Source organism: Cervus elaphus, chromosome 6 (assembly GCF_910594005.1).
Source record: "Cervus elaphus chromosome 6, mCerEla1.1, whole genome shotgun sequence".
NCBI lineage: Eukaryota > Metazoa > Chordata > Mammalia > Artiodactyla > Cervidae > Cervus > Cervus elaphus.
The window spans coordinates 38302767-38328630 of record NC_057820.1 but is presented as its reverse complement, the minus strand read 5'-3'; the positions used below and the strand labels follow the sequence as shown (position 1 = coordinate 38328630).

Genomic DNA, 25864 nt, shown 5'->3' with positions numbered 1-25864 from the left:
CAGTGGAATAGGTCTGAATATTACCTACTTCAGTAGTATTTTCTTCTTATGCAGAGCATGGGGTTAGTACAATGATGATAAACATTAGGAAAGATTTGAGTTTGTGTATGGAGGGGAAGACTGCCTCAAAAGTCTTTTTTCTAGCTTTTGGATTCAAAATGATTCAAGGAGATCTGTGTTACTGAACCTTATCATTTTTAAGACCTCCATTAAAATAAAATTAAAAATTCCAGGGGAAGACTAATATAGTTAACCTGTTGTTAAGTAGTACATAATGTTTTGCCCATTGTTTGAGGAAAGTAATTTTAGAATCCTGATTGTTCTGTGATTTAGTAATGTAAATACTTAGTTTTAGGTTAGCTTAGAAAAGGAGAACTAAAAATTTCAGAATTTTAGTGTATTTGCCGCTCTCCGCCCTCTTGGGTATATTTATAGGATGTGGAGGCAGTAAGCTATATTCTAAGAACATGGTCTCTGGACTTGAAACCTGATTCCCACCCACACTGTTGTGTAACCTTTGAAAATACACTTAACCTTATAAAGCTTTAGTTTCTGCATTTCTATAATGGGAAGCAACATTTACCTCACATGGTGCTTCTTGATATTAGTCTTGTAGAAAATAATCATTTTTATTAATATGATCTTCAGTATTCAAAGTGTTCATTCCTCTTTTTTTTTCTTAAAGGACTATAAAAACTACTAAAAGAGGACTATAGTTTTTTTATAAAAACTAGAAATTCAGGAAAGAGAAATGCTCTGATTCATTTTCCTTTTTCTATTCTCTTTCTAGTTTATTTTTGTAAAGCTTGCTACAAAAGGTTTTTGAGACTTCAAGGAATAATTTTGAAGTGATGCCTCCAAAATTCAGTGTTTGTCATTTTAACCACCAAGTCTATTTTTCACACTTGTGAAAGAAAGAGAAGCATTTGTATGGTTTTATAAAATAGATTCCCCCTCTATATCTGTGAGCACCTGAAATTCATCATCAATATAAAACATTCCTCCATCCAATACAATTTCAAACCTACAACCAATGAGGTATTTTGTAGGCCGGCAGGTTTCATTTCTCTTGGATATGAAAGGCAATTCTTCCTGAAAATTGTTCCATTGAATTTTACATTAAATTCCTTTCCTAGTGTATCTTCTTAATTTCTAGGTATCATAATGGTATTGTGGTTGTTTTAAAGAACTCTTATTTTAAAGACACATACTCAAGTAATTTACAGATGAAATTATATGATGTTTGGGGTTTGCATCCCATATTCTGGGATGGGGAAAGAGGCATGGGAGGAGACCAGTGAAACAATATAGGCAATGATATAGGAAACAACATGACTCAGAGAATTGACCATTGTAAGACAAAAAGGTATGAACCTGGGGCAGTAAATTAGTGAAGAAGTAACAAGGCTTGTTTGTGCAGCTTTCTCAGCCCTGTCTCTGGGACAGTGATGCCTTCTGTCCTCCGTGTACAGATAGGATACCTTTCACATGGGAGATTTATGTCATGCTTTCAGGGAGACCAAGAAGGGCCAGAGTATTTTTATGTATCGTTTGTTTCTCAAGTAACTTTAATTCAGAATAATCAATAAGTCAGAGTGGCATGCTTTGGGGTGGTTTAGTCTGTTCTCCTTCACATGTATTTTTTAATTCTTTCCTTTTTCATACATTTTTGAATTTGTGTATTATTTTAGTTGGCTTCTTCTGTCTACCCTCCTTCGTGGATTCCTGTCCTGTATCCCTCCCACGCATTTTACTGGCAGGCGTTCCCTCCTATCCTTCCTTCTACTGCCCCATGCCTGCCAGGCCCATTAACTACGTTGCTACTTGCTGTTCCCTCCGTCTCATCTTTCTTCAGATCCTGTTCTTCCCTCACTTCACTTCCTGCAGTCCAGTGCTATTGTGCTGTGACCCTCACCTCTGTCTAGGTACTATCATCCTTCACTGCAATTACCTAAACATGTGGTCAAGTTGCAATCTTTTGATTGAATCATTGCAGTTTCTTGTTCCTATAGTTACTGTTAATACTGGTCACAGAATGGGAGTGGGTACTAAAGAAATATTTGCTGGATGAAATACACACCAAACATAAACAAAACTCACAGAAGTTACCTTTGCTTCAAATTACTCTCTTCGTTTTCTGTGTGGCGAGTGATATCTACAGAGAAGCCCAGCAATGACCTTTGAGCCTCCTCCAGTGACTTGATATCCTCAATAAGTCCAGCATTCAGTGTTCTCTGTTACCTCGTATGTTACTAAAGTCACTGAAAATAAGTGTGAGTAATTGGATGAAGGGGGGAATGGAAAGCAGAGTGAAAAGATAGTCATTAAACTGGCAAATTTACAACTCTTTTCTTTGGTAATTACTTTTGATTGGTGTTATATCTTCACCTGAAAGCTAGCTTTTTGAATGCCAGATGGTTATCGTCAGACTATATGAAGACAGAAACACAAGCTGTTGTAATACTAGGCACACCCAGTTTTCCGTCAGCACATACAGCACACTGATCTGTTTTTTTTTTTTTTTTTAATCAGTAGCTGAGATTATTTTCAACAATAAAAAATTAAGTTCTTTTTTGAGAAGGCTCATCTACTTTCAGAGTATTTGAAAAACATAGAAAAAATCTCATATGCCATTCTTTTGTGTTTTTTTTTCCTTTTTAATTTTATTTTATTTTATTTTTTTACCATTTATTTTTATTAGTTGGAGGCTAATTACTTTACAATTTTTTGTAGTGGTTTTTGCCATACATTGACATTCTTAAAGGTAGCATAGTATGTGTCACCCCCTCCCCGCTTTCATGGATCACTGTCTTCTCATGGTGATGGGCCTTGCATAACTCAGTGAAGCTGTGAGCCATATCGAGCAGGGTCATCCAAGACAGACAGGTCAAAGTGAAGAGTTCAAACAAATGCGGTCCACTAGAGGAGGAAATGCAACCCACCACAGTATTCTTGCCTCAGGAACCCCATGAACAATGTGAAAAGATGAAAAGATACATCGGAGATGAGCACCTCTGGTCAGAAAGTGTCCACTGTGCTCCTGGGAAAGAGCAGAGGATGATTACTAATAGCTCCAAAAAGAATGAAGAGGCTGGGCCAAAGTGGAAAGGACACTCAGTTGTGGATGTGTCTGGTGGTGAAAAAGCTGGCTTGAAATTCAGCATTCAGAAAACTAAGATTATGGCATCTGATCTCATCACTCATAGCAAGCAGAAGGGGAAAAAGTGGAAGCAGTAACAGATTTTATTTTCTTGGGTTCCAAAATCACTGTGGATGGTGACTTGCAGCCATGAAAGCAAAAGATGCTTCCTCTTTGGAAAGAAAGCCATGACAAACCTAGACAGCATATTAAACAGTACAGACATCACTTTGCCGACAAAGGGTACATATAGTCAAAGCTGTGATTTTTCCAATAGTCATAATATGGATGTGAAAGTTGGACCATAAACAAGGCTGACCACAGAAGAATTGATGCTTTTGAATTGTGGTATTGTAGAAGACTCTTGAGAGTCTTTCGGATTATGAGGAGGTCAAATTAGTCAATCCTAAAGGAAATCAACCCTGAATATTAAAGGAAAGGGCTGTTGCCGAACCTTAAGCTCCAATATTTTGCCCACCTTATGTGAAAAATTGTCTCACTGGAAAAGACCCTGATTCTGGGAAAGATTGAGGGCAAAAAAGCTGGGGCTGGTAGTGTATGAGATGGTTAGATAGCATCACTAACTCAATAGACATGAATTTGAACAAACTGTGGGACATAGTGAAGGATAGGGAAGGCTGGCATTCTACAGTTCATGCGATCACAAAGAGCCGGGCATGACTTATTGACTGAACAACAATGATAGGTTCCTACATTCCACATGGAATCATTATTATGGTAGGGCAGAGAAATGCAGAGATATCACTTGCTATCATTCTAAAGCTTGTAAAAGGAAAATGAATATCATTAAAAACCCCATGAACAAAAATATGAGATCTATTTTATTGTTTGTAAGAAGGGGAAAATGTCATATCTCTCGAGGAAATAATTAAGTTCAGAAGTTGAAAATTTAAAGCAAACAAACAAAAAGAAGGCATGAAATCTTCCTGGAGGGCCATAAACTATTAAATTTGTTTACAGCACTGTGTAGAAAATGAGGAAAATTTGATTTGAAAGTTGGTACAACTGGAGAAGCCAGTGGGGACTTTGTTATTAACGTGTGTTTTTACTTCAGGAACAAAGTTGTATTGCCAACTACATACTGCTATATATTATTTGTGTCCTCTTTTACTTATAAGTGATATTATTAACGTGTCTGTGTGTAAAATTTGAAATAAATATGTTAGGAAAGCCATCTGATAAAAGCACATTTTGGTCTTTCATTCTTAATTAATAGAAATAGATTTGAACTCATCCATATTTTTATCTTTTTACAATTTCCTCTAAAAGTCAGATAGGATCTCTTGCCTTTTCTTGAACTTTTCAAATGCTGTTCATAGAAATTGAATTAGGCCTTCCAGATCATTGCTTAAAATCGCAAACTGCCAGTCCCACTTCAGTTCCCCTTTAGCTTATTTTAATTTGTTTCCATTGCCTTCAGCATCCCACATATATAATATTTGTTGTGTTAATTGCTTATTGCCTATCTTCCCCTACGTAAGAGTGCGGATTATCATTTGTTATGTGATGTACGTCAACCACTGAAGAAGGCACCTGTCACATATTAGTCACGCCATTTATTTTGTGTGATGAATTAATGAATGAATGAATTTATAATGGTAATGATCATAAAGCTAAAAATTCTAAGCAATTTGCCACGCACCAAGCACTGTTCTGATTGCTGAAAGTGAGTTAGTTCCTCAGTCGTATCCAACCCTGTGACTCCATGGGCTGTAGCCAGCTAGGCTCCTCTGTCCATGGAATTCTCCATGCAAGAATACTAGAGTGGGTTGCCAGTCTGTTCTCCAGGGCATCTTCCCAACCCAGGGATCAAACCCTGGTCTCCTGCATTGCAAACAGACTCTTTACCATCTGAATCACCAGGGAAGCCCTATATGTATAAATTTAATTTTCAGAATACCCTATGAGCTTTATGCTATTATAATCCCCCTTATCCAAATGAGGAAATCAAGGCACATAGAAGTTAAACAGCTCTATAGTGACTATAGAGCTGGCTAATAACTTATGTGGTTAATAATTCTATGGCTCAAATGTGGCAGAATCCCAATACTAAGACAGGCAGTTCTGTGTCCTAGGCATGATTTTACCTGTTACACTAAGCTGCCTTTAGTTTACAGACCTAGCCAAATGGAAAAAAATAAAAGTACATATTTTTGTAAGTAAGTAGTTTTCAACCCTTTAAGGTCTCTACTTAAAGCTGAAAGTTCACGACCCAAACACCTTGAGAATAATGGCTTGCTGAGACTTCAGAGGTAAGAGGGAGTTGAGGGCAGTTTTCTGCAGACTAGCTGCATCCCCTTTATCACTGTTCCTCTAACATCACTCTTGACAACCACTGGCTTGATTTGGCTTTTGAAAGTCACCAATTTCTCAAGATGTCAGTTTTCTTATTCTAAAATGTTTGGGACTATATGCTATCAGATGTCTTCAGATGTCCAAATTCTATGGTTCTAAAAATGTATTTCTGTGCTCTGATGTGCAAGTAAGGTATTGACAGAAAGAGGGGGGAAAGCCTTTTCCTGTAGCTAGTGCTGGCCAAGTCTTTTCTATATTTGAACTTCAGTAGAAATCACACAGAATTCCTAAATGAGATGGAAATTAAATGAAACTTGAAAGGGAGATTGAAGATAGAAAAAAATGGCTTTTCCAAAATGCAAAATGGCCCTTCAAGTTCTACTAACAAGCACCCTTAATTTTTCTGTATTTTGGGCATGCCTAACCCTGGATGGTTCACACATTTTCACTTCAGAATATGAGCTGCTCTTTCTTTTCCTGTCTGTGTGTGTGTGTGTGTGTGTGTGTGTGTGTGGTTTTTTTTTTTTTTTGGCCAGATCATTTTTTCCTCTAGTCTCTCAATGTGGATGAACTATATAAATTTGACCGAAATCTTGTTTATTTATTTGGTGAGATTATTCCCTTCCCAGTTGTCTTAATATTAATTATTTCAAGTTTTTATCAATCCTAACTTAACTACACTATCAGCTTAAAATGAACAAACAAGCAAAAAACCCTGAAAACCGTCTCTGTGATAGCGGAACCTAGTATGTCCCTAATGAAAAGTAAAATGGTACCTGGTGGCTCAGCGGTAAAGAATCTGCCTGCCAGAGCAGGAGACACAGGTTTAATCCCTAATCCGGGAAGGTCCGCTAAAGAGGGAAATGGCTGCCCACTCCAGTATTCTTGCCTTTGAAATCCTATGAACACAGGGTCCTGGGTGCGGGGGAATATAGTCCATGGGGTTGCAAAGAGTCAGACGCAACTTAGTAACTGAGTAACAACAGCTTCTTTAGAAATAATTTCCACAAAAGTTTAAAACATAGAATTTACTGTGTGACCCAGCAATTCCAATTCTAGGTATATATATTCAAGAAAATTGCAACATATGCCCACACAGAAGCTTGTAGATGAAGTTTCATAGCAGAATTTTTCATAATAGTAAAAAGGTGGAAATTATACCCAAAGTCCATCAACTGATTAATGGATACAAAATATATGGTAGTCTTACAATGAAATATCTCCAATGTTCTTGAAGAGATCTCTAGTCTATGTACATACATGTGTACACATAAATGCATATATATGACATCTTCATACAAATTACATCATCATACAAATGACATCTTCATACAATGACATCTTCATACAAATGCATACAAATGTATTCATACAAATGAATACAAATATATGCATACAAATGTATGCATGTGAATCTTAACCTGGGAATATATTTCTTATAAGAAACAAAGATCACAGATGATAATCAAAATGCTATTATCAGTGTATATAGGTCTAAGGACCTAGTAAGGTAGAATCAATAACTGATAATTATAATAATGAAGGTCAAAAAATATAAGTGAAAGTCATTAAGAAAATTTAGAAATTTTGTTCAAAATAGGGAAAATAAAATACTTGCACAATGAAATATTCTTATAACCAAAGTATAGAAAACTTCAGAAAATATTTTCATTAAAAAGCAATTCAAACAAAAATCAATCCATTTAAAATATATGAAGACAAACTATTTAGAATGTTTATTCTTCAAATTGTTTACAGAATTAATGTAATTCTAATAAAATTTCAGTATGATTTTTTTGCTTTGAAATTTAGAAAACTGCATTAAAATCAGAAGGAAAAATAATCAGATATGTATCCTTTTTAATTTGGAAAAGTAAGGAGGATATCATATATTTAGATATACAAAGCTGTGGTTACAAGGACGAGGTAAAACTAGATATCAGTTCAATTGAGTTTCTCAGTCATGTCAGACTCTTCGCGATCTCATGGAGTGCAGCACGCCAGGCTTCCCTGTTCATCACCAACTCCTGGAGCTTGCTCAAACTCACGTCCATCAAGTCGGTGATGCCATCCAATGATCTCATCCTCGGTCGTTCCCTTTTCTTCCTACCTCCTAGTCTTTCCCAGCATCCGGGTCTTTTCCAATGAGTCAGTTCTTCACATCAAGTGGCCAAAGTATTGGAGTTTCAGTTTCAGCATCAGTCCTTCCAATGAATATTCAGGACTGATTTCCTTTAGGATGGACTGGTTGGATCTCCTTGCAGTCCAAGGGACTCTCAAGAGTCTTCTCCAACACCACAGTTCAAAGGCATCAATTTTTCTGTGCTCTGCTTTCTTTATAGTCCAACTCTCACACCCATACATGACTACTGGAAGAGCCATAGCTTTGACTAGATGGACCTTTGTTGACTTTGTAATGTCTCTGATTTTTAATATGCTGTCTAGGTTGGTCATAACTTTTCTTGCAAGGAGCAAGTGTCTTTTAATTTCATGGCTGCAGTCACCATCTGCAGTGATTTTGGAGCCCCCCAAAATAAAGTCTGTCACTGTTTCCATTGTTTCCCCATCTATTTGCCGTGAATTGATGGGACCAGATGCCACGATCTTAGTTTTCTGAATGTTGAGTTTTAAGCCAACTTTTTCACTCTCCTCTTTCACTTTCATCAAGAGGCTCTTTAATTCTTTGCTTTCTGCCATAAGGGTGATGTCATCTGCGTATCTGAGGTTATTAATATTCCTCCCAGCAATCTTGATTCCAGCTACTAGGTATAAGACATGCAATTATGGTGAAAAATGTGTCAGATGTTTAAAAACATGTATTTGTCATGCTTTTTACTCTCTTTGGGGCTTCCGCGGTGGCTCAGAGGTTAAAGCGTCTGCCTGCAATGCGGAAGACCTGGGTTCCATCCCTTGGTTGGGAAGATCCCTGGAGAAGGAAATGGCAACCCACTCCAGTATTCTTGCCTGGAGAATCCCATGGACGGAGGAGCCTGATGGGCTACATACCGTCCACAGGGTCGCAAAGAGTCGGACACGACTGAGCGACTTCACTTTCACTTTCACTTTACTCTCTTTGCTCTTTTTGGAGCTGACCACATTTTTGTTGTTGAATATTATTCACCATAAATCCAAGAGAAAATTTTATGGCAGCTATTCTTTTTTCCATTTATTTGTATTAGTTGGAGGCTAATTACTTTACAATATTGTATTATGGCAGTTATTTATGGTTTTAGCTGGTCCTGAGGTTGTTATCTGACTGATGATGGGCAGGGCTGGAGCCTAGGATGTTTGGCCACGGGGACCTCGGGGCCCAGGTCTAGCACCTGTGCGCTGATATGAAGGCCCATATCCTGGGCCCTCTGGTGTACAGGGCGGTGTCCTCGGGAGGCTGAGGGCTCAGGGGATCTTAAGGCAGCCTCACCCAGTTAGCTACTGGTCCTGATGCATCCCAGTACTGGTGTAAACACACTGGTGGTCAGGGCGAGGTCCCAGTGCTAACAGACTTGAGGAAAGATTCCAGACTGGCGCTTAGCAGTACCACTGTCCACGTGAAGGAATCAGCTCCGCACAGTGAGGCCACTAGTGTCTGTATCTCCACAGTGAGCTTCACTTTCCTTCTGCCTCTGCTCAAAGCTCTCTGAGGTGAGCTGGTGGGTCTGACCTAAAATTACCGCTTCTGCCTTGAGTCCTGGAATGTGAGAGATTTTGTGTGTGTCCTTCTAGAGTGGAGTTTCTCTTTCCCACAGCCCTCTGACATTAAGCCCCTGCTGCTGCTGCTGCTGCTAAGTCGCTTCAGTCGTGTCCAACTCTGTGTGACCGCATAGATGGCAGCCCACCAGGCTCCCCCGTCCCTGGGATTCTCCAGGCAAGAATACTGGAGTGGGATGCCATTTCCTTCTCCAATGCATGAAAGTAAAAGTGAATTCGCTCAGTCGTGTCCGACTCTTCACGACCCCATGGACTGCAGCCCACCAGGCTCCTCTGTCCATTGGATTTTCCAGGCAAGAGTACTGGAGTGGGGTGCCATTGCCTTCTCCGGATTAAGCCCCTACTGGCCTTCAAAACTAAAAATATTCTGGTGGTTTGTCTTCTTGGTACAATACTCCCAGACTGCGGAGCCTATTATGGGGCTCAGACTTCTCACTCCTTGGAGAGAACCTCTGCAATTGTAATTCTCCTCCCCCTGCACTACCTAAAATATGTGGGTGGAGCACTCTGAAGTTACATGGTTATCCCAAGAGCAGAGGCAAAGCTGTCATTTAAAGGGACCATTTGCTTCATTTTGAATATGGAGGTGACAGTTTCAAAGGCAGTTACTTGTCAGAATTTGATCACTAAAATCTACACACATTATTTCCAGGTTTAGTATACCTTCTTTGAGAAACATATTATGATATAGAAGAGCAAACTTCAAGTTTGTTTGTCAAATGCTTTTGTCAAAAGTCAGAATGCTGCTGGCCTTGCTATTTGCCTGTTAGTTACTTACATTTTTGATTTAAATTTTTGATTTAAATTTGATTTAAAATTTTGACTGCATGGTTTATTTAAAAATATGTGTTTACTAATATAGTACCTACCTTTGAAAGCTTATAGTGATACTGGTTGCATAAAATGAGATACTGTATGTATAATACTTAGCAGTTATTATGATATGTAGTAAAAGCCATGTTCCTTAGTTAGACTTGAAATCAACACTATTTTATATGCTGAGATTATTTTGAACCAATATAAAGTGACTCTTATTTTCATTTACATGATCAATGAAGTTTGAAACTGATTCATTTGTAACAACACAGGACCTTAAAAATAAAAATGCTTTTGCAACAAAGTATGCAGCATAAGTAAACGTCAGATGTTTTTATAATTAATATAATCTGAAATTTTTAATAAGCTCTATTACACATGAACTTGATAACAGTGCACAGTTTCTCTCTTATTACTTTTATAGCAGTGCTTTTAGTATTCCACTGAAACACGGCCAGTGAATGCACAATATTCTTAGTTACCATTATGAGGGGCTCTGTATATTACAGTCTTTTCACTGTGTCTGCTGTTAGCTAGAAAAATGCTGGGAGCAACAGCAGCTACTATCAACAGGGAGCCATATTAATTATTTGAAATGTGCCTCATAAGAGGAATCAGCAGAGTTTATTACAAGTGGAATATTACTTGAAACGGGGAGGTTACTCTAACTGTTATCATAATCTATGTATCATTAACTTTCCTTGTTTAGGAAAAGAGATTAACAACCCTGTAAAGTGCTTTAGTAAATGTATAAAATACAACTGCATATCCCTTGTAGAAAGAAAGTGATGGGTTCTCTACTTGTACCCAAATTTTTTTTCATATAAAGTGGCTTTAGTAATTGAACTCTGTAATTATACTTTCTTGCTTTAAAATTCTAATTGCTTACTGGATTATCAGTATACAAGCTATAGCTACTTTGAGCATTAGAAAATCCTTTTGTTTATAGTTAGAATTTTTTTTTTCAGTCAGTAACTTGGTCTTCAAAGGAACTTTAACACTTTAACTCATATGACAGAAAGTGTATTACAAGTTTGTGTATAAGCTGGCAAAATGCTTTACAAGAAACAGAGAATGAATCCATCTACCTGCTTTTTATATTGTGGTTAGTTATTATTTTTCCATCAAATACAATAAGCAAGTAGGAATAGTTTTCAAATAATAAGTAAAATGTTGAAAAGTAACATAGTAATAAAATTAATTAGGATTGTAAATAAGTGCTATCTAAATAAGAGCTATTGAAAGTGTTATCTTTCAATAACATGGAAAGACATGGATGCCTGTCTGGAGATTGTTTGTTACTGATCTGCCTTGAAATAAGTGCAAAAATTAAAAGCCAATGTTTAGAAACATTTAAAGCAAACAGAGTATTTAATGTCTCTTTAGAAATGAAAAATGGGGACTGTATTTTGTATGTCTTTGTTTTTAGTTTTTATATTTCATTTTTCTTGCCAATGACTTTAATGGTGTTTTTCAAAGTGTCATTTCACAATAAACATGATTTAAAAGCAACAAGAACGAAATTGGAGAAGGAAATGGCAACCCACTCCTATATTCTTGCCTGGGAAATCCCATGGAGAAAGGAGCCTGGTGTGGTTGAGTCCATGGCGTCACAAGAGAGTCGGACATTCCTTAGCAACTAAACAGCAACAATAAAATTAGCTTAAGGACTGTTTTAATTAGTTGATGTTTGGATGACACATAATGTTTGTATTCTATAAGGCTATGAATTCAGTGTGCAGAGAGATGTGTGAAATCATAAAACTAACCAAAAGGTATAAAGACATAATTATAATATCTTAATGTTTATTTTTGGGTCCACAGGACAGGCACATCATGGACAGGTATCATACATCTCTCCACCAATTCACCTTGACTCTGACCTGGAAAGACCCCCTGTTAGAGGTGAGTTGTTGTATTCTTTTCTTTTTTTTTAAAGAAAAAGAAATTCTATTCATTCTTTGATGAAGACAATTAATTAAAGATGATGGTAAATATGTATGTTACAGGGCAGTGCTTGTTTAAAAAAAAAGGAGGAAAATGGTTTGTAAGGAATATGATAACAGAGAGTAAGTCTTATTTATAAAATAAGATGTGAAATATTGTTTTGAGAAATGCTTGTTAACCAAATAAGAAAGGTAGCTCCATAGTGAAGGACTAATTGAAAAACAACCTAGATTTAAAGATTATCATATAATCATTACCTTTTTTATTGAAACTTTCCTCTTCTACTATCTTTTTTTTTTTTTTTAGTAAATTAAGATGTCTTAAACTAAGTTACATTGACAAATTTATTTCCTTGCAAACTGACATCTTAGTTCTATTATCTTTTAAAAACTCATTTTAGTATTAATAAAATTTATTTTTAAACTGTATAAATTGAAATTGTAAATTTAAATTGATGCCATGTGTTTAAAGGTTTTTAAAAATAACTAGTCATACAAAACAAATTAAAAGCAACATTTATCTCATCTACAGAATTTATCTTTCTACTTTTAAAGGATTGTTAACAAATTTTAATGTTCTATAATGTTTAATCTGATGTAATAGTAGACACAACTTTTAATTTCATAAATACCAAATATCCTAAGGTTAATTTTTTTTACTTAAAGTAATATAGTATATTTTCTTATACCTTCAATAATATGCAATAAAAATCGTTAGATCTGTCTTTTATGTCTCCTCTGCTAGGAGTCTCTTATTTCTTTCTTTTCTGCCTGTTAAGTTTCTACCAGTGTTTCAATGCCCTGCTCTATCTTCACTTCCTGTTAAGCCTTTGCTGACTATGTGTTAGGCGGAAGCTAAGTGCATGCCTCTGTGCTCTGTGCCTGCCTCTGCCTCAGCTATTGTACCTAAAGTACATTGCATTTTAGTTTCTCAGGCTGAATGTTTCCCTTTCTGTTTTGTAAGGTCCTTCAGGGCAAAAGTGTCATAATTATTATTTCTCCTCCAGCCGCTGCTCTGTGCTTGGCACATAATGGGAAGTCATACAATGATTTCTGAATCTGACTATCTATATCGTGAAGGATGCAACCTCATTTTTTTCAAGAAGTAAGCTGAGCAGGAATAATAAGAGATTTCACAAAGAGGACACAGAATGTACCAAAATATGGGTTTGTAAAGGTTGTGATTTTTTAAGGAAATATGCTAGGCGCACAGTAAAATGGACGCAGTTTTAGAGGAAGAAACTGGAAAGACTGTAAAGCATTCTGTGTCATATGCCAAGGAGTTTGTCTTTTATCCTGGAAAAAGAAAGTCATCAAATATTTTTAATTAAGTTAGTGGGGTGTTACATTATAACGTTATCAGTTCTTGATATCAGAAAAATATCACTGTCAATGTAGATGATGCAAGATTGACAGAGAGAGGCTGATTCAGTAATCCAGGTAAAATATGAATGGGAAATTAACAGTGTATTGGTGGCAGTGGTAGGGTCTGAGAAGTATTTTGAAGAGACATAGCATTGATTGAGCAGATACAAGGGAAGGAGCAGAAATACCTCTAAGATTTCTATACTGATTAATTACCTGAATGCTTATAATGTGATTTCTCCTCATGAGGGAAATGTGAATTATGAATAGATGCCTTGTTTTAACCTTGCTAATTCTTAGTAGAATGTCATTTCCACCAGAGGTGGAGGCCTACTTATGCAAGTTAGTGACTTTAATTCAGTTCTTCATACATAGTCCCAGTATAATTTGGGAAGAGTACTGTATAGTCATGAGTAGAGTAGTATAATAATCCACTCCAAAATTTAGTGGCTTAACTCAAGAAGCATTTTTTATAGTTCTCAGAGTTGTTTGCACTGCATGTGTACTGACTTGACTGAGCCTGGCTGTTTAGTACTTAGCAGTCTGGTCGGTTTTGCAGGGGAGGAAACTCACTTTCAGGTTTGGTAGCCAGCCTGATGCCATCTTGGGCCTTCCCTGGTGGCTCAGACGGTCAAGCATCTACTGCAACGGGGAGACCCAGGTTTGATCCCTGGGAAGACACACTGGAGAAGGAAATGGCAACCAACTCCAGTACTCCTGCCTGGAAAACCCCATGGACGGAGGAGCCCGGTAGGCTGCAGTCCATGGGGTCGCAAAGAGTCAGACACAACTGAGCGACCTCACTTTCTTTCTTTGATATCCTCTGGGTGGTAGCCACATGACTCTCATCTTCTAGGAGGCTGGCACCGGATCATTCCCATCGTGACAGGACTCCCAGCAGTAAGTAGGAAAGTCCCAAAGCTCAGGTGTTGTTCAAGACTCTGCTTCTGCCACGTTTGTTATGTCCAGTTGGCCCAAGTCAGTCACATAATCATCCCCAGACTTCAGATATAGACTGCATCTCTTGAAGAAGGAACCACAATCTGAAGAACTGTGGATAGAAGAAGGAGAGGAATTCGGGCCATGTCAACCTAGAGTATTCTTGCCTGGAGAATCCCATGGACAGAGGAATCTGGCAGGCTATGATCCATAGGGTTGCAAAGTTGGACATGACCGAAGCGACTTACCACACATACAAGCAACCTACAAGCTAGGCAGATAGAATAAAATAAGTTTAGAATAAAATTTGACAAAAATTGAGTGATAAAGGGATTTAGAGACAGTAATTTTAAACTTGGGATTTCTAGACCTTTCTTGTCTTTAATTCCTCAACTGCTACACAGAAGACAGATAAGAACTCAACAGTGTCTTTGTGAGGATTAGGGATAATCTAGATTAGAGTCTGGCATTTGATAAATGTGGCTATTAGTATGTACTTTTGGGTTTTCTATTGTGGCATATGGGAAGAAATTTGACCTTGAGGCCAGGCAGACCTGCATGACCTTAAGCAGCTTCTGTCTGTCATCTGTAACACAAGGATAGTAATGCAACCCTGGCAAGTTTATAAGGATGATTAAGTGAAATAGTTAGTGTCAAGCTCCTGGCAAATAATTTGACATAAACTAGACTCTGAAGAGTTAGTTGGCATTATTAAGAGCTTCACTTTAAAGTGGCATCATCTTAGTAAAAGTAGTGATGATACTGACCTGGTGAAGAATGAATTACCAGAATCCAACAGTTTCTCTGCTTTATGAAAAAGTAGAAGTGTTGGTCCCTCAGTCATGTCCAACTTTTTGTGACCCCCTGGGCTGCAACCCACCTGGCTTCTCTGTTCTTGGAATTCTCCAGGCAAGAATACTGGAGTGGGTAGCCATTCCCTTCTCCAGAGGATCTTCCCAACCCAGGGATCAAACTTGGGTCTCCTGCATTGGAGGTAGTTTTATTTGTTACTATTTGAGCCACCTCAAATTATTCTCTCTACCTTAGAAGGACTGTCCTGATAACTTGTAGTTCTCAAATCTTTCTTCTATATGCCCAAGACCCTCTTAAACTACTCTGATTAATACAATTACAGTTATAGTTATTAGCTCGTGTATTATAGTTCTGAACCTTTTTTAAATGAACATTTAATTAGATAAAGAGGTTTGTGTAAATCACCAAAATTGTAGCACAAATGATCTTGTTTTTTTATTATTAAAACTATCTAATATTTAATTTAAAAACAAATATTGGAAATAGCATAGAATAGGCAATATCGTTACTTTGGAACCAAAAATATTTCCTTTCAACTATCACTCCTCATTTATCGTCATTTACTATTTTTAATTACACTGTATATTTTTGATGTTTTTATGAAGTCAAATGACATAAATGACCTATAAATTATCTTTATATATAGAGAGAGTCTCTCATGCATGTTATAGATTTTTATTTGAATATATGCAATAAGATAAATTAAGTTCTTTATTTTGGAATTCTATCCCTAATAATTTTTGTTAGATTATTTAGTAATATACTTTGAACTACCTGAAAAACCACACAACCTATTTTAGCTTTTCTTTTTCTACTTTTCTTCCATAATTTTGTACATGTTGAGACTATGAGAGCTATGTCTTGATATCCAACCCCCCCCCAACTAATTTACAGTTCACTGTATACTTTCTCTCTCTTCCTATACCAGTTTCCACTAGTGTACATGGATGTTCATGTTTTAGGAATTCTTGCAATATACATATTAATTCCTTGAGTATTATACAGACTTGACTATATTTTCATAGAATGTCGTACTTAAGTTTTTTACATCAAAAAAGCAATACAAAGTAATATTTAGAATGTAGGAAAGAAAGCTGTGACAAAGCTAGGCAGCACATTAAAAAATAGAGACATCACTTTGCCCACAAAGGCCCATATAGTCAAGGCTATGATTTTTCCAGTAGTCATGGACAGATGTGAGAGTTAGGCCATAAAGTAGGCTGAATACCGAAGAACTGATCCTTTCAAAATGTGATACTGGAAAAGACCCTTGAGAGTCCCATGGACTGCAAGGAGATCACACCAGTCAATCCTAAAGGAATCAACCCTGAATATTCATTCGAAGGACTGTTTCTGAAGCTGAAGCTCCAATACTTTGACCACTTGAGGTGAAGAGCCAGCTCATTGGAAAAGACCCTAATACTTGAAATGAATGAAGGCAAACGATGGGAGCGGCAGAGGATGAGATTAGTTAGCATCACTGACTCAATGGATAAGTATTTGAGCAAACTCCAGGAAGATAATGGAAGTCAGAGAAGCCTGGTGTGCTGAAGTCCATGGGGTCACAAAGAGCAGGACACAACTTAGCAAATGAACAACAGTAATAACAATATACTTACCAATGTTTTCCCAGGGGACTTTTTAATACAAAGTGTCATTTATCCAACATACAATTATGTGTCAGATTGCTTCTGATATTTTGCCATTTTATTCTATTCTCACCCGAAAGGTTTTGTGTTACTTGCTACTATTTTTTTAATAGTTATTTTCCTTTTAGTATTTGAGATAGTGAACTAATTATTGGTAATTTTGGAATTATTTTTAAACTGATATTTTTAAAAAATAATTACCTAATTGTTTTCAAATATATGTATATATTACATTTTCATTTATTTTTCGTGCTCTTAAATTTTATATAATGCATGAATCATTCCAGTTTTAATCTACATGTCACCATAATACCTCCTTTCAGTTTTCTTGATTTCTTTCACTTTTGCTCTCATTTTTAGGGGGAAAAAAAATGTCTTTTAAAATTAATGCATTTGTTTTTCTAATATATTTCTTCTTTGATAATGTGTATTCTGTAACCAACATGCTCATTGTAACCATGTGAAAAATGTAGTAGCACGTTACCAAATAGCCTTGAATAAATGTTGAAATTTATTATGTCAAAGTAGCTGATGTATATAAATTCAGTAGCACTTACCCACTGATGAGTAAATTTGAGAGATGCTGTTCCTTAAATCTAATGTGATCATACATGGCATTTGGTCACATAATTTATGCCTATGATGATTATATATGCATTCTTCAATTTACAGATTTTATTACTGCACAGGGGTGTAAATTCCAATGGTTTACTAGTGCATTAATGTCACAATACATTACAAGATAGTTAACCAGAGCTGCCACTATAAATAGAAAAATAGTCACAGCCCTCACTATAAACTACTTAATAAAAATAAGATCCTGAATCAGCATTCACCATTATAGTAATTTTTCTCGCCACACATCTCATTAATCAGGACTTAAAAAGAAATAGCTTTATCTAGAAGCCTTATTATTTTTAAGCCCTTCATTATTAAAATGTTTGTTACAATTTGTACTTAATTTAATAGGGTTGATTATATATTTCTTATGCATATAAGTTCTCTATGCTTTTAAGACATATTTCCCAATTTTATGTATTACAATTGGAAATGAAAGTCTACTTTGGTAATTTTGTAGCAGATTTGTAAATAAGGGCAAGGGAATTCTTAGCAGGGCTCAATAGAAGTTGCAGTTCTGAAGGTCATGTGTCCTCACCAAGGATCCTTTCTCCCTAACCTTTATTTTACTTCCTAACTACTCACAAAATACTCTGCACCAGAATCAGATCTGTCACAGGCAGAATCACTCAATCTCTCATTGTTTAGGAGGGAGTTTATTTGGGGAGCTGAATCAGAATCCTAAGCAGAGGTGAATATTGAGATTCAACTATACCAGTTGAGGAACCCTCTTCAGGAGAAGGGGACAACAGAGGATGAGATGGTTGGATGGCATCAACAACACAATGGACATGGGTTTGGGTGGACTCTGGGAGTTGTTGATGGACAGGGAGGCCTGGTGTACTGCGGTTCATGGGGTCGCAAAGAGTCGGACACGACTGAGCGACTGAAATGAACTTCATTTGAAACTGTTGTGTTATTATTTGGTTTGGTTTGGTTTCATTGTTTTTTCTATAAAATTGGCTGACAGCCTTAGCAGTTAATGATAGAACCCTTCCTATAAATTCTTCACAACATCATTAGAAATTCAGTTCAGATAAGTTCTGTCAATAACCAAGGAAAGACATTAATTTCTGAAAAATGTCTTCCCTGTATGTAACTAATGGTGATATTTTGAATATTATGCTGCAGAAAAATTTGACTGTTCCCAGATACTTTCTGCCTTCCAATATGATGAGACAGTAGTAATAAAGCTGGCAAAAACATTGTTATATTTTATATAGTATTATGTATAATCTTCCTTTAGGTAGGTTCTTATATTTGATCATAAGCCTAATGTGACGTGAACAGTCCTGTCCGACTCTGCAACCCCTTAGATTGTAGCCCGTCAAGCTCCTCTGTACATGGGATTCTCCAGGCAACAATACTGGAGTGGATTGTTGTTCTCTTCTCCAGGGGATCTTCCCAACCCAGAGACAGAACCTGGATCTCCTGCCTTGCAGGCAGATTCTTTACCATCTAAGCCACAGTGAAGCTCCAAAGGGGATGTTGCATAAGTCTAGTAATACTCAATACTAAAGGATGTGTTGCATAAGCCTAATACTCAGTACTCAATACCAATTTATACATTTTTAAGCTTCTTTTTCTGTAATAAAATTAGTAATGTAAACATGGTTCCATTGGCAGATAATCAATGAATAGAATAATGCCAGGCATTAAGTTCCACTTCCAAACTGAATTACATTCAGCAAATCTACACACAGAAAATATTTTTTCAGCTCAAAATAAACAGATGGTTCTGTGTGGTGCATATATATCAAAAACAGACTATAGCCAAAGATATAGAATCACAAATTTGAGACGTTAACACAATATTATTTAGTGAAATATAAAAACATTTGATATTGATTAAAATAAAATAAGATCAACACATCTGGCATTCTTACTGAGGAGTCTCCAGGCTTCTTTACTGTGCTATGATTATGTTTTTCTAATTTATTTGGTTAACAAATATTATATGGTGAAACATAATTCCCAAGCTTTATCCACCCTTAACCTAAGGTAATAAAAATTAAACTTGCATATAATGGAGTACTTTGACCATGTTGGATAAACTTCCAACTGTTGCAAATGCCAAGCTTTTTATGTTGTGTTTAAAGTATACTGTGAACACATATAAAATAGATACAGAGAGTATATAGCTTGTTATTATTAATGGTAAACACCACTCCCTTTCATTAAGTATGTATCTTATTCAGACACAAGAAAAAATATTTTATACACATTGTCTCCTTTAGTCTTACAAGGATCCTGTCACTTTTCAGCCAGGCTTATTGGTCATCATCATTCTATTTCTAGCATCAAGCATACAACTATAATACAATAAATTAATAATTGAATTTGGGCTGAATTTAATTGAAGTTAAATTCTAACTCAATGGTAAAATGTACTTTTTTCCCAATATCTTTAGGAATAAGTAGGATGATTTTGTAAATTGTAATCTACTTTCAAAGTATAAATTATTGTTGAAAAGTCAATATTTATCATTTGAAATAATTTAGTATACTCCTGCAGCCCCCTTGTGGAAGATGATTTATGTGTTGTGAATAATTATCCAGAGAAGAGTGTGATCAGGTAGGTTATCTCGTTAGGCTCCTAGTTAGCTTATCTTGGTGTTCTCTCCATGAGCCTGATTGAGAAGAGAGCTTGTTTGAACTCTCCTTCCCCATTGGTTGATTAAATAATATTCTTAGTATCCAAGGGGTATTAAGTGAAGACAGAAGCTTGATACTGTTGTGATATGTACATTTTCCTTCAGATTTGGTGAGCCTAATGGTAGGTCCAGTGATAATGGTCCTTGACTTGAATATGATGATTCCTCCACTGGAGCTATTGTTCAAGCCAAGGAAAAGTCTATGGTATTAGGATATCTCTAAGAAGCTATGACCATGGTTCAGTTCGCTGAACTTCACACTTCCCCACACCTCCCAACCACCCCTGGCTCTCTGCTCACCCTCTTAAGATTGCTCCATGGCCCAGCTCTCCTGAGAATGCCACCACAGGTTCGAGTACTTACTTCTCTTTGTCTTCTTTTGGTTTTAGTCTCATTAAGATACATGAGAGTAGAACTGCTTTATTTTGTTCAGAAAAAAATATTTAATGTTTTCCAGATGTCATAACTTTACAGTGAGGTATTACTAGTCATTAATAATAATAGCTAACATTGATTATACAAATTAACCTTAAGCATAAGATCACCTAAAAATTATCCATATGATCCCCTTCCTTCCAATTCTCAAAGACAGCTTCTCATAGTATTCGCCAGGATGTTCCAGTAGATACTACTTTTTTTGAGTTGACTTGGTATGAACACTTGATATTTATACTTAGTGTTTGTGGCAAGCTCTATTCTAAGCACTTGACATGGATTAGTACTTCAATAATTTCCCAAATCCAATGAATCAGATAGTATTATTGTTGTAACTTTAGGAATGAAAAAACTGAGACACAGAGAATTTCTTTAACTTCACAAATGTCAGACAAGTATTAAGTATTGGAGCTGAGATTCACACTGAGGCATCTACAGTCTGGTACGACAGTTTTTCATTTATAAAACGACATACTATCGCAACTATTTAGTAATAAAATATTATAAGCAAGCAACAGGAGTCTGACCATCCATAGTAGAGTATTTTTTTTTTTAATTCACCACTCTCAGTACTCATCTCAAGAACACAATATGATACAAGCAGTTCAGACACTTATGTACTACTGCCCAATGAGAAACAATTTGTGTGTGTGTGTTGCTTTTTTTTTTTCTATAAATAGAATGTTTTGTTCTGTTGCCATCCTTGTTACCTTCTACTCTTCATAAAATGTGTTACTTTTTGCTTACAAAAGGAGTGTCTAATACTGTGTTTCCCAGTATTCTCTCCCCAAAATGGTTTATTTATGTAATCACTAAAAAATAATGTTATATGTCTATACTCAAAATAATTGTGCTGCCAGGAGCAGACAGCTATCAGGTGTATTAGCCACCACCACCAAAGCCTGGGATGGGGAAGAAGCAATTGGCTTGAACTCCAAATATAGCAGTCACCTGCATCCCTACCTGCTAAATACTCACAGCTGCAAGGTTCTCATTTTTTTGGTGTACCCCCAGAACGCATGCATACACACACATATGCCACTCAGAAGTACCATCTCTAAAAATAATTCTTGACAATAGATTTAGAAGATTGGTATTATAAGGATAAAATGTATAGTAAATCTTTAAACTTTAAAATACCTTCTACTTTTACAGTCAGCTGCCTGTGATGTGATAAAATCTCTTTTCTCCAGGTTCATCTTTTTTTTTTTTTTTTAATCCAGGTTCATCTTTTATATCTGGATGGTAGTAGGTGAGGCTGTCACAGATACATCGTGTATATCATAGGAATGAGGAGAGTGAGGATCATGTTTTCTTAGTTCTAAAACATTTATGTATGGGAAGTATCGACTTTGGGTATTATTAATCCCATGACACGCAAAAGCAGCATTGCCTTTACACTAAGAGGCACTTGGCACTCTCAGTGCTGAGAAACACTTTTCTCTTAGCTAATTATAGCTTTGGGTCCAGCAATTATTTCCAGTTCTTCAGAGGCCAGCAAAAAAAAAAAAAATTCCCTCACTGGAGCAGTTAGTCCTGTTGTTTGGCATCAGGTTTTTCTGGGTGGAATATTATGAAATTATGCAGCTCCAATTCTAAGTTTTGTATTTAATCATGATAACCTTAGTTTATGTTAGGCTCAAAATCCTTCAAGCTCAGCTTTAGCAGTACGTGAACTGAGAACTACCAGATGCACAAGCTGGATTTTGAAGAGGCAGAGGAATCAGAGATAGTGGAGAAATCAAAGGAGACTCCGGAAAAAAAAATCTACTTCTGCAACACTGACTATGCTAAAACCTCTGACTGTGTGGAATACAACAAACTGTAGGAAATTTTTAAAGAGATGGGAGTACCAGACGACCTTACCTGTCTCCTGAGAAACCTGTGTGCAGATCAAGAAACAACAGTTAGAACCGGACATTGAGCAACTGACTGATTCAATGTTAGGAAAGGAGTTCGTCAAGGCTGTATATTGTCTCCCTGCTTATTTAACTCATATGCAAAGTACTTCGTGCAAAATGCCAGACTTAGTGAATCACAAACTTGAATCAAGATTGTTGGAAGAAATATCAACAACTTTAGATATACAGATGATACCACTCTAATGGCAGAAAGTGAAGTGGAACTAAGGAGCCTCTTGATGAGAGTGAAAAAGGAGAGTGAAAAACCTGGCTTAAAACTCAACATTCAAAAAACTAAAATCATGGCATCTGTTCCCATCACTTCATGGCAAATAGAAGGGGAAAAGATAGAAGCAGTGACAGATTTTCTTTTCTTGGGCTCCAAAATCACTGGGAACTTTGACTGCAGCCATGAAATTAAAAGATGCAAAAAAATAAAAATAAAATAAAAGATGCTTGCTCCCTGAAGAAAAGCTATGACCAACCTAGGCAGCATATTAAAAAGCAGAGACACTTCTTTGTTGTCGAAGGTTCTTATAGTCAAAGCTATGGTTTTTCCAGTAGTCATGTAGGGTTGTGAGATTTGGACCATGAAGTAGGCTGAGCACAGAATTGATGCTTTCAAACTGTGGTGCTCCAGAAGACTCTTGAGAGCCCCTTGGACTGCAAGGAGATCAAACCAGTCAATCCTAAAGGAAATCAACCCTGAATAGTCATTGGACGTACTTATGCTGAAGCTCCAATAATTTGGCCACCTAATGCAAAGCGTGGACTTATTGGAAAAGATCCTGATGCAGGGAAAGATTGAAGGCAAAAGGAGAAGGGGATGGCAGAGGATATGATGGTTAGATAACATCACCGACTCAATGGACATGAATTTGAGCACACTCTGGAGATGATTGAGTTCAGAGGATCCTGGCATGCTATAGTCCATGGTGTTGCAAAGTGTTGGACATGACTTAGTGATTAAACAATAATAACAAACCTTAGTTTGCTAACTATATATGATCATGGACAAATTCAATGACAACATCAACAAACTCTTTCCCAAGATTTTTTAAGTATCAAACACCAAATATGATACTATATGTGAAAGTGCCTCATACACTATAGGTGACTGTACAGATATTAATATAATTTAGCACCAGTGCTTTATTGCTTTAGTCTAAATCTCATTATACCTCATACACACTAAGATCAAGAATATAAGTCCTCAAGAGGGTTTACAATGTTTTAATACTCCTTAAATCCTATTGGCTTATCTATGAAATTTTCACGTTAAAAATATCAATGTTTACCCTGTGAATTTCTGTACATTTAAAATCTCAAAAATGTATCAGACAATAAAGCTATACTTCAGCTTTTTTGTCCTTTCCTGAAAGACTGATTTTTATTTAATATTCTGTGCTGTTACATCTTAGGAATAGGTTAGCTTCTGCGCTTATAGGTTAAGACTAGAAAAAACCCACAGAACCCACCTTGAGATATCCTCAAAATTACCTATAAAATATGGTTTATCCAACAGTGAGTTGGATGTCAGAAAATGTGAATAAAAATACCTCAATTTTCTCTTGGAAGTGGAGGTATTTTTGTGATAATGGTGTGAGAAGACATGGAACCAAGGAGACATAGCTCTTGTAGTCGTCACTCTGGGCCATGTGTTCCTTGAGTAAAATGGCAAATGGTCTCCTCTCAAATCCTTTTTGAGTTAATATCATTGAATTTAAGTCAAATTAATTTTGCAATAACTATACTATAGGGAATAATTATTATGTGCCGAACACTGTACAGGAGATGGGCAATACAGTGATATACGGGAGAGAAAACCTGGGCTTAACCTGGTAGCGGAGGAAGTCACCAATATATAAATATAGATTCAACAACCAAGGTTATGAATAGGTTATGATTAGAAGTATAAAGAAGGTATCTAAGTGGATGATCAATGAAAACAGTTCTAGGGAGATAAATATTGAGCTGAACTGTGAGATCAGAATGAAAATGAGTTAGCCATGATTAAGGTTGCAGGATAGTGTAATCAAAGCCCCTGACATAGACAAGTCATGGTGTTATTTCATGGTTTTACTAAGCAAATACTGATTAGAGCTTCACATGTGCCAGGCTCTCCTGGGACTGTGCAGTTTAAAGGCCTGTCCCCACTTCTGTTCTCATGAAACTTACACTCTAGACAGTGAAAGACACAGTAAATGAACAAAATAATTAACAAATACGTGGATGTGATTAGTTCTGAACATAGAGGGAGAACTGAGGGTATAGGCAATGCATTTAGTCAGGACTCAGACTATATAGGACTTTTTCAAGGAAAAACCAGAGCTGGACAGTAAAGTGGTTTAAAAGTTTCTTTTTTAGAACTATTGCAGTAGAATAAAGACTCTGGAATAGAAGAGGCCTCCTCTTCAAATACAGCATGAACTAGTGAGAATTTATAGCCAAGGAACAGAGCAGGGATCAGTGGATGGAAAATTACTAAGATGAAACATCAGAGGTGAAGGTAATCCTGAAACCAACTTCATAGGATCCTAGCTGAAGACGGGTCAAGGAGATTGGACATCTGATGAGGTCCAATGGTGGAGATGAGGAATATGATCAGTTATGGAAGGCAATCAGATACTAAGGGTGGGGTTCTAATTAAACTAATTTAGCAGGGTCATTGTTAAAACTGGATTTTACAAGTGCACAGATGGACCTGAAAGAAGGTTCAGGAGTCTATAATTAAAGTTTGTTCAAGCAAAGAATCGCTGTCAGCCTTGTAGGCCATGAAAGGAGTTTGGGTTTTATATTAAGATCTTTAAGGATCCCTGAGTAATTTTTACACAGAATTCTGCATAATCTGGTTTTGATTAAAAAAAAAAAAAAAAAAAAAAAAAAAAAAAACATGACTCTAGATCCAGTGTGGAAAATGGCACAGAATCCAATCATATTGTTGTGACCCTTATTTGAATTTCATTTAGAGAATTCCCTCCTGCCACTTGATTTTTTTTTTTTTTTTTTTTAAGATTCTCTTTCCTACTTCCCACTCCATTTTTCACCTTATTGGCCTTTGGGTAATGTGTGACTTCTCTGATCCAGAAGTGGAGAAAAATTTGGAAACAGGCTAACTGTTGAGCCCTTTAGAAGTGGAACCTGAGGGAACACATGCCTGGATTCCAGAAATGCATGGAAGTTATAGTCCCTGGAGGGAAGAAGGACATTAACTGATAACAGATAACCCGTGAAAACACTGTATTTGCCAAGCCCAGGCTGGGTACACTGAATATTGACCCTGTTAAAGCAAGAACAGCTTTAGATTCTCGGCTGGTGATTACTAGATTGTTAACCTATTGGTCAGGTTGGTCTGCATTGCCTCTGGAACTGGGAAAGCCTTCAGTGTCCATAACTGATCTGATATGAAATGAAAAGGCAGAAGCTAGCATGAGGGATTATAGCAGATCTTTGGGTATTAATGCTAGCAATTCAGTGTATCCTATAGAAACTAAAAATTACTCTGGGTATAGAAGGCTTCCCAGGTGGCACTAATGGTAAAGATCCCACCTGCCAATACAGGAGAT

At 36.6% G+C, this 25864-nt stretch overlaps 1 protein-coding gene across 12 annotated transcripts in view; it reads left to right on the top strand.

Annotated features, from left to right (window-relative positions):
- Positions 1 to 25864, top strand: part of ADGRL3 (adhesion G protein-coupled receptor L3) — a 923733-nt gene that overhangs the window by 653407 nt on the left and 244462 nt on the right. For all 12 annotated transcript variants that reach the window (XM_043906659.1, XM_043906657.1, XM_043906653.1 and 9 more), the window contains one exon: positions 11804 to 11884. In XM_043906659.1, the coding sequence (XP_043762594.1) occupies positions 11804 to 11884 (81 nt within the window). The remainder of the gene's footprint in view (positions 1 to 11803; positions 11885 to 25864) is intronic.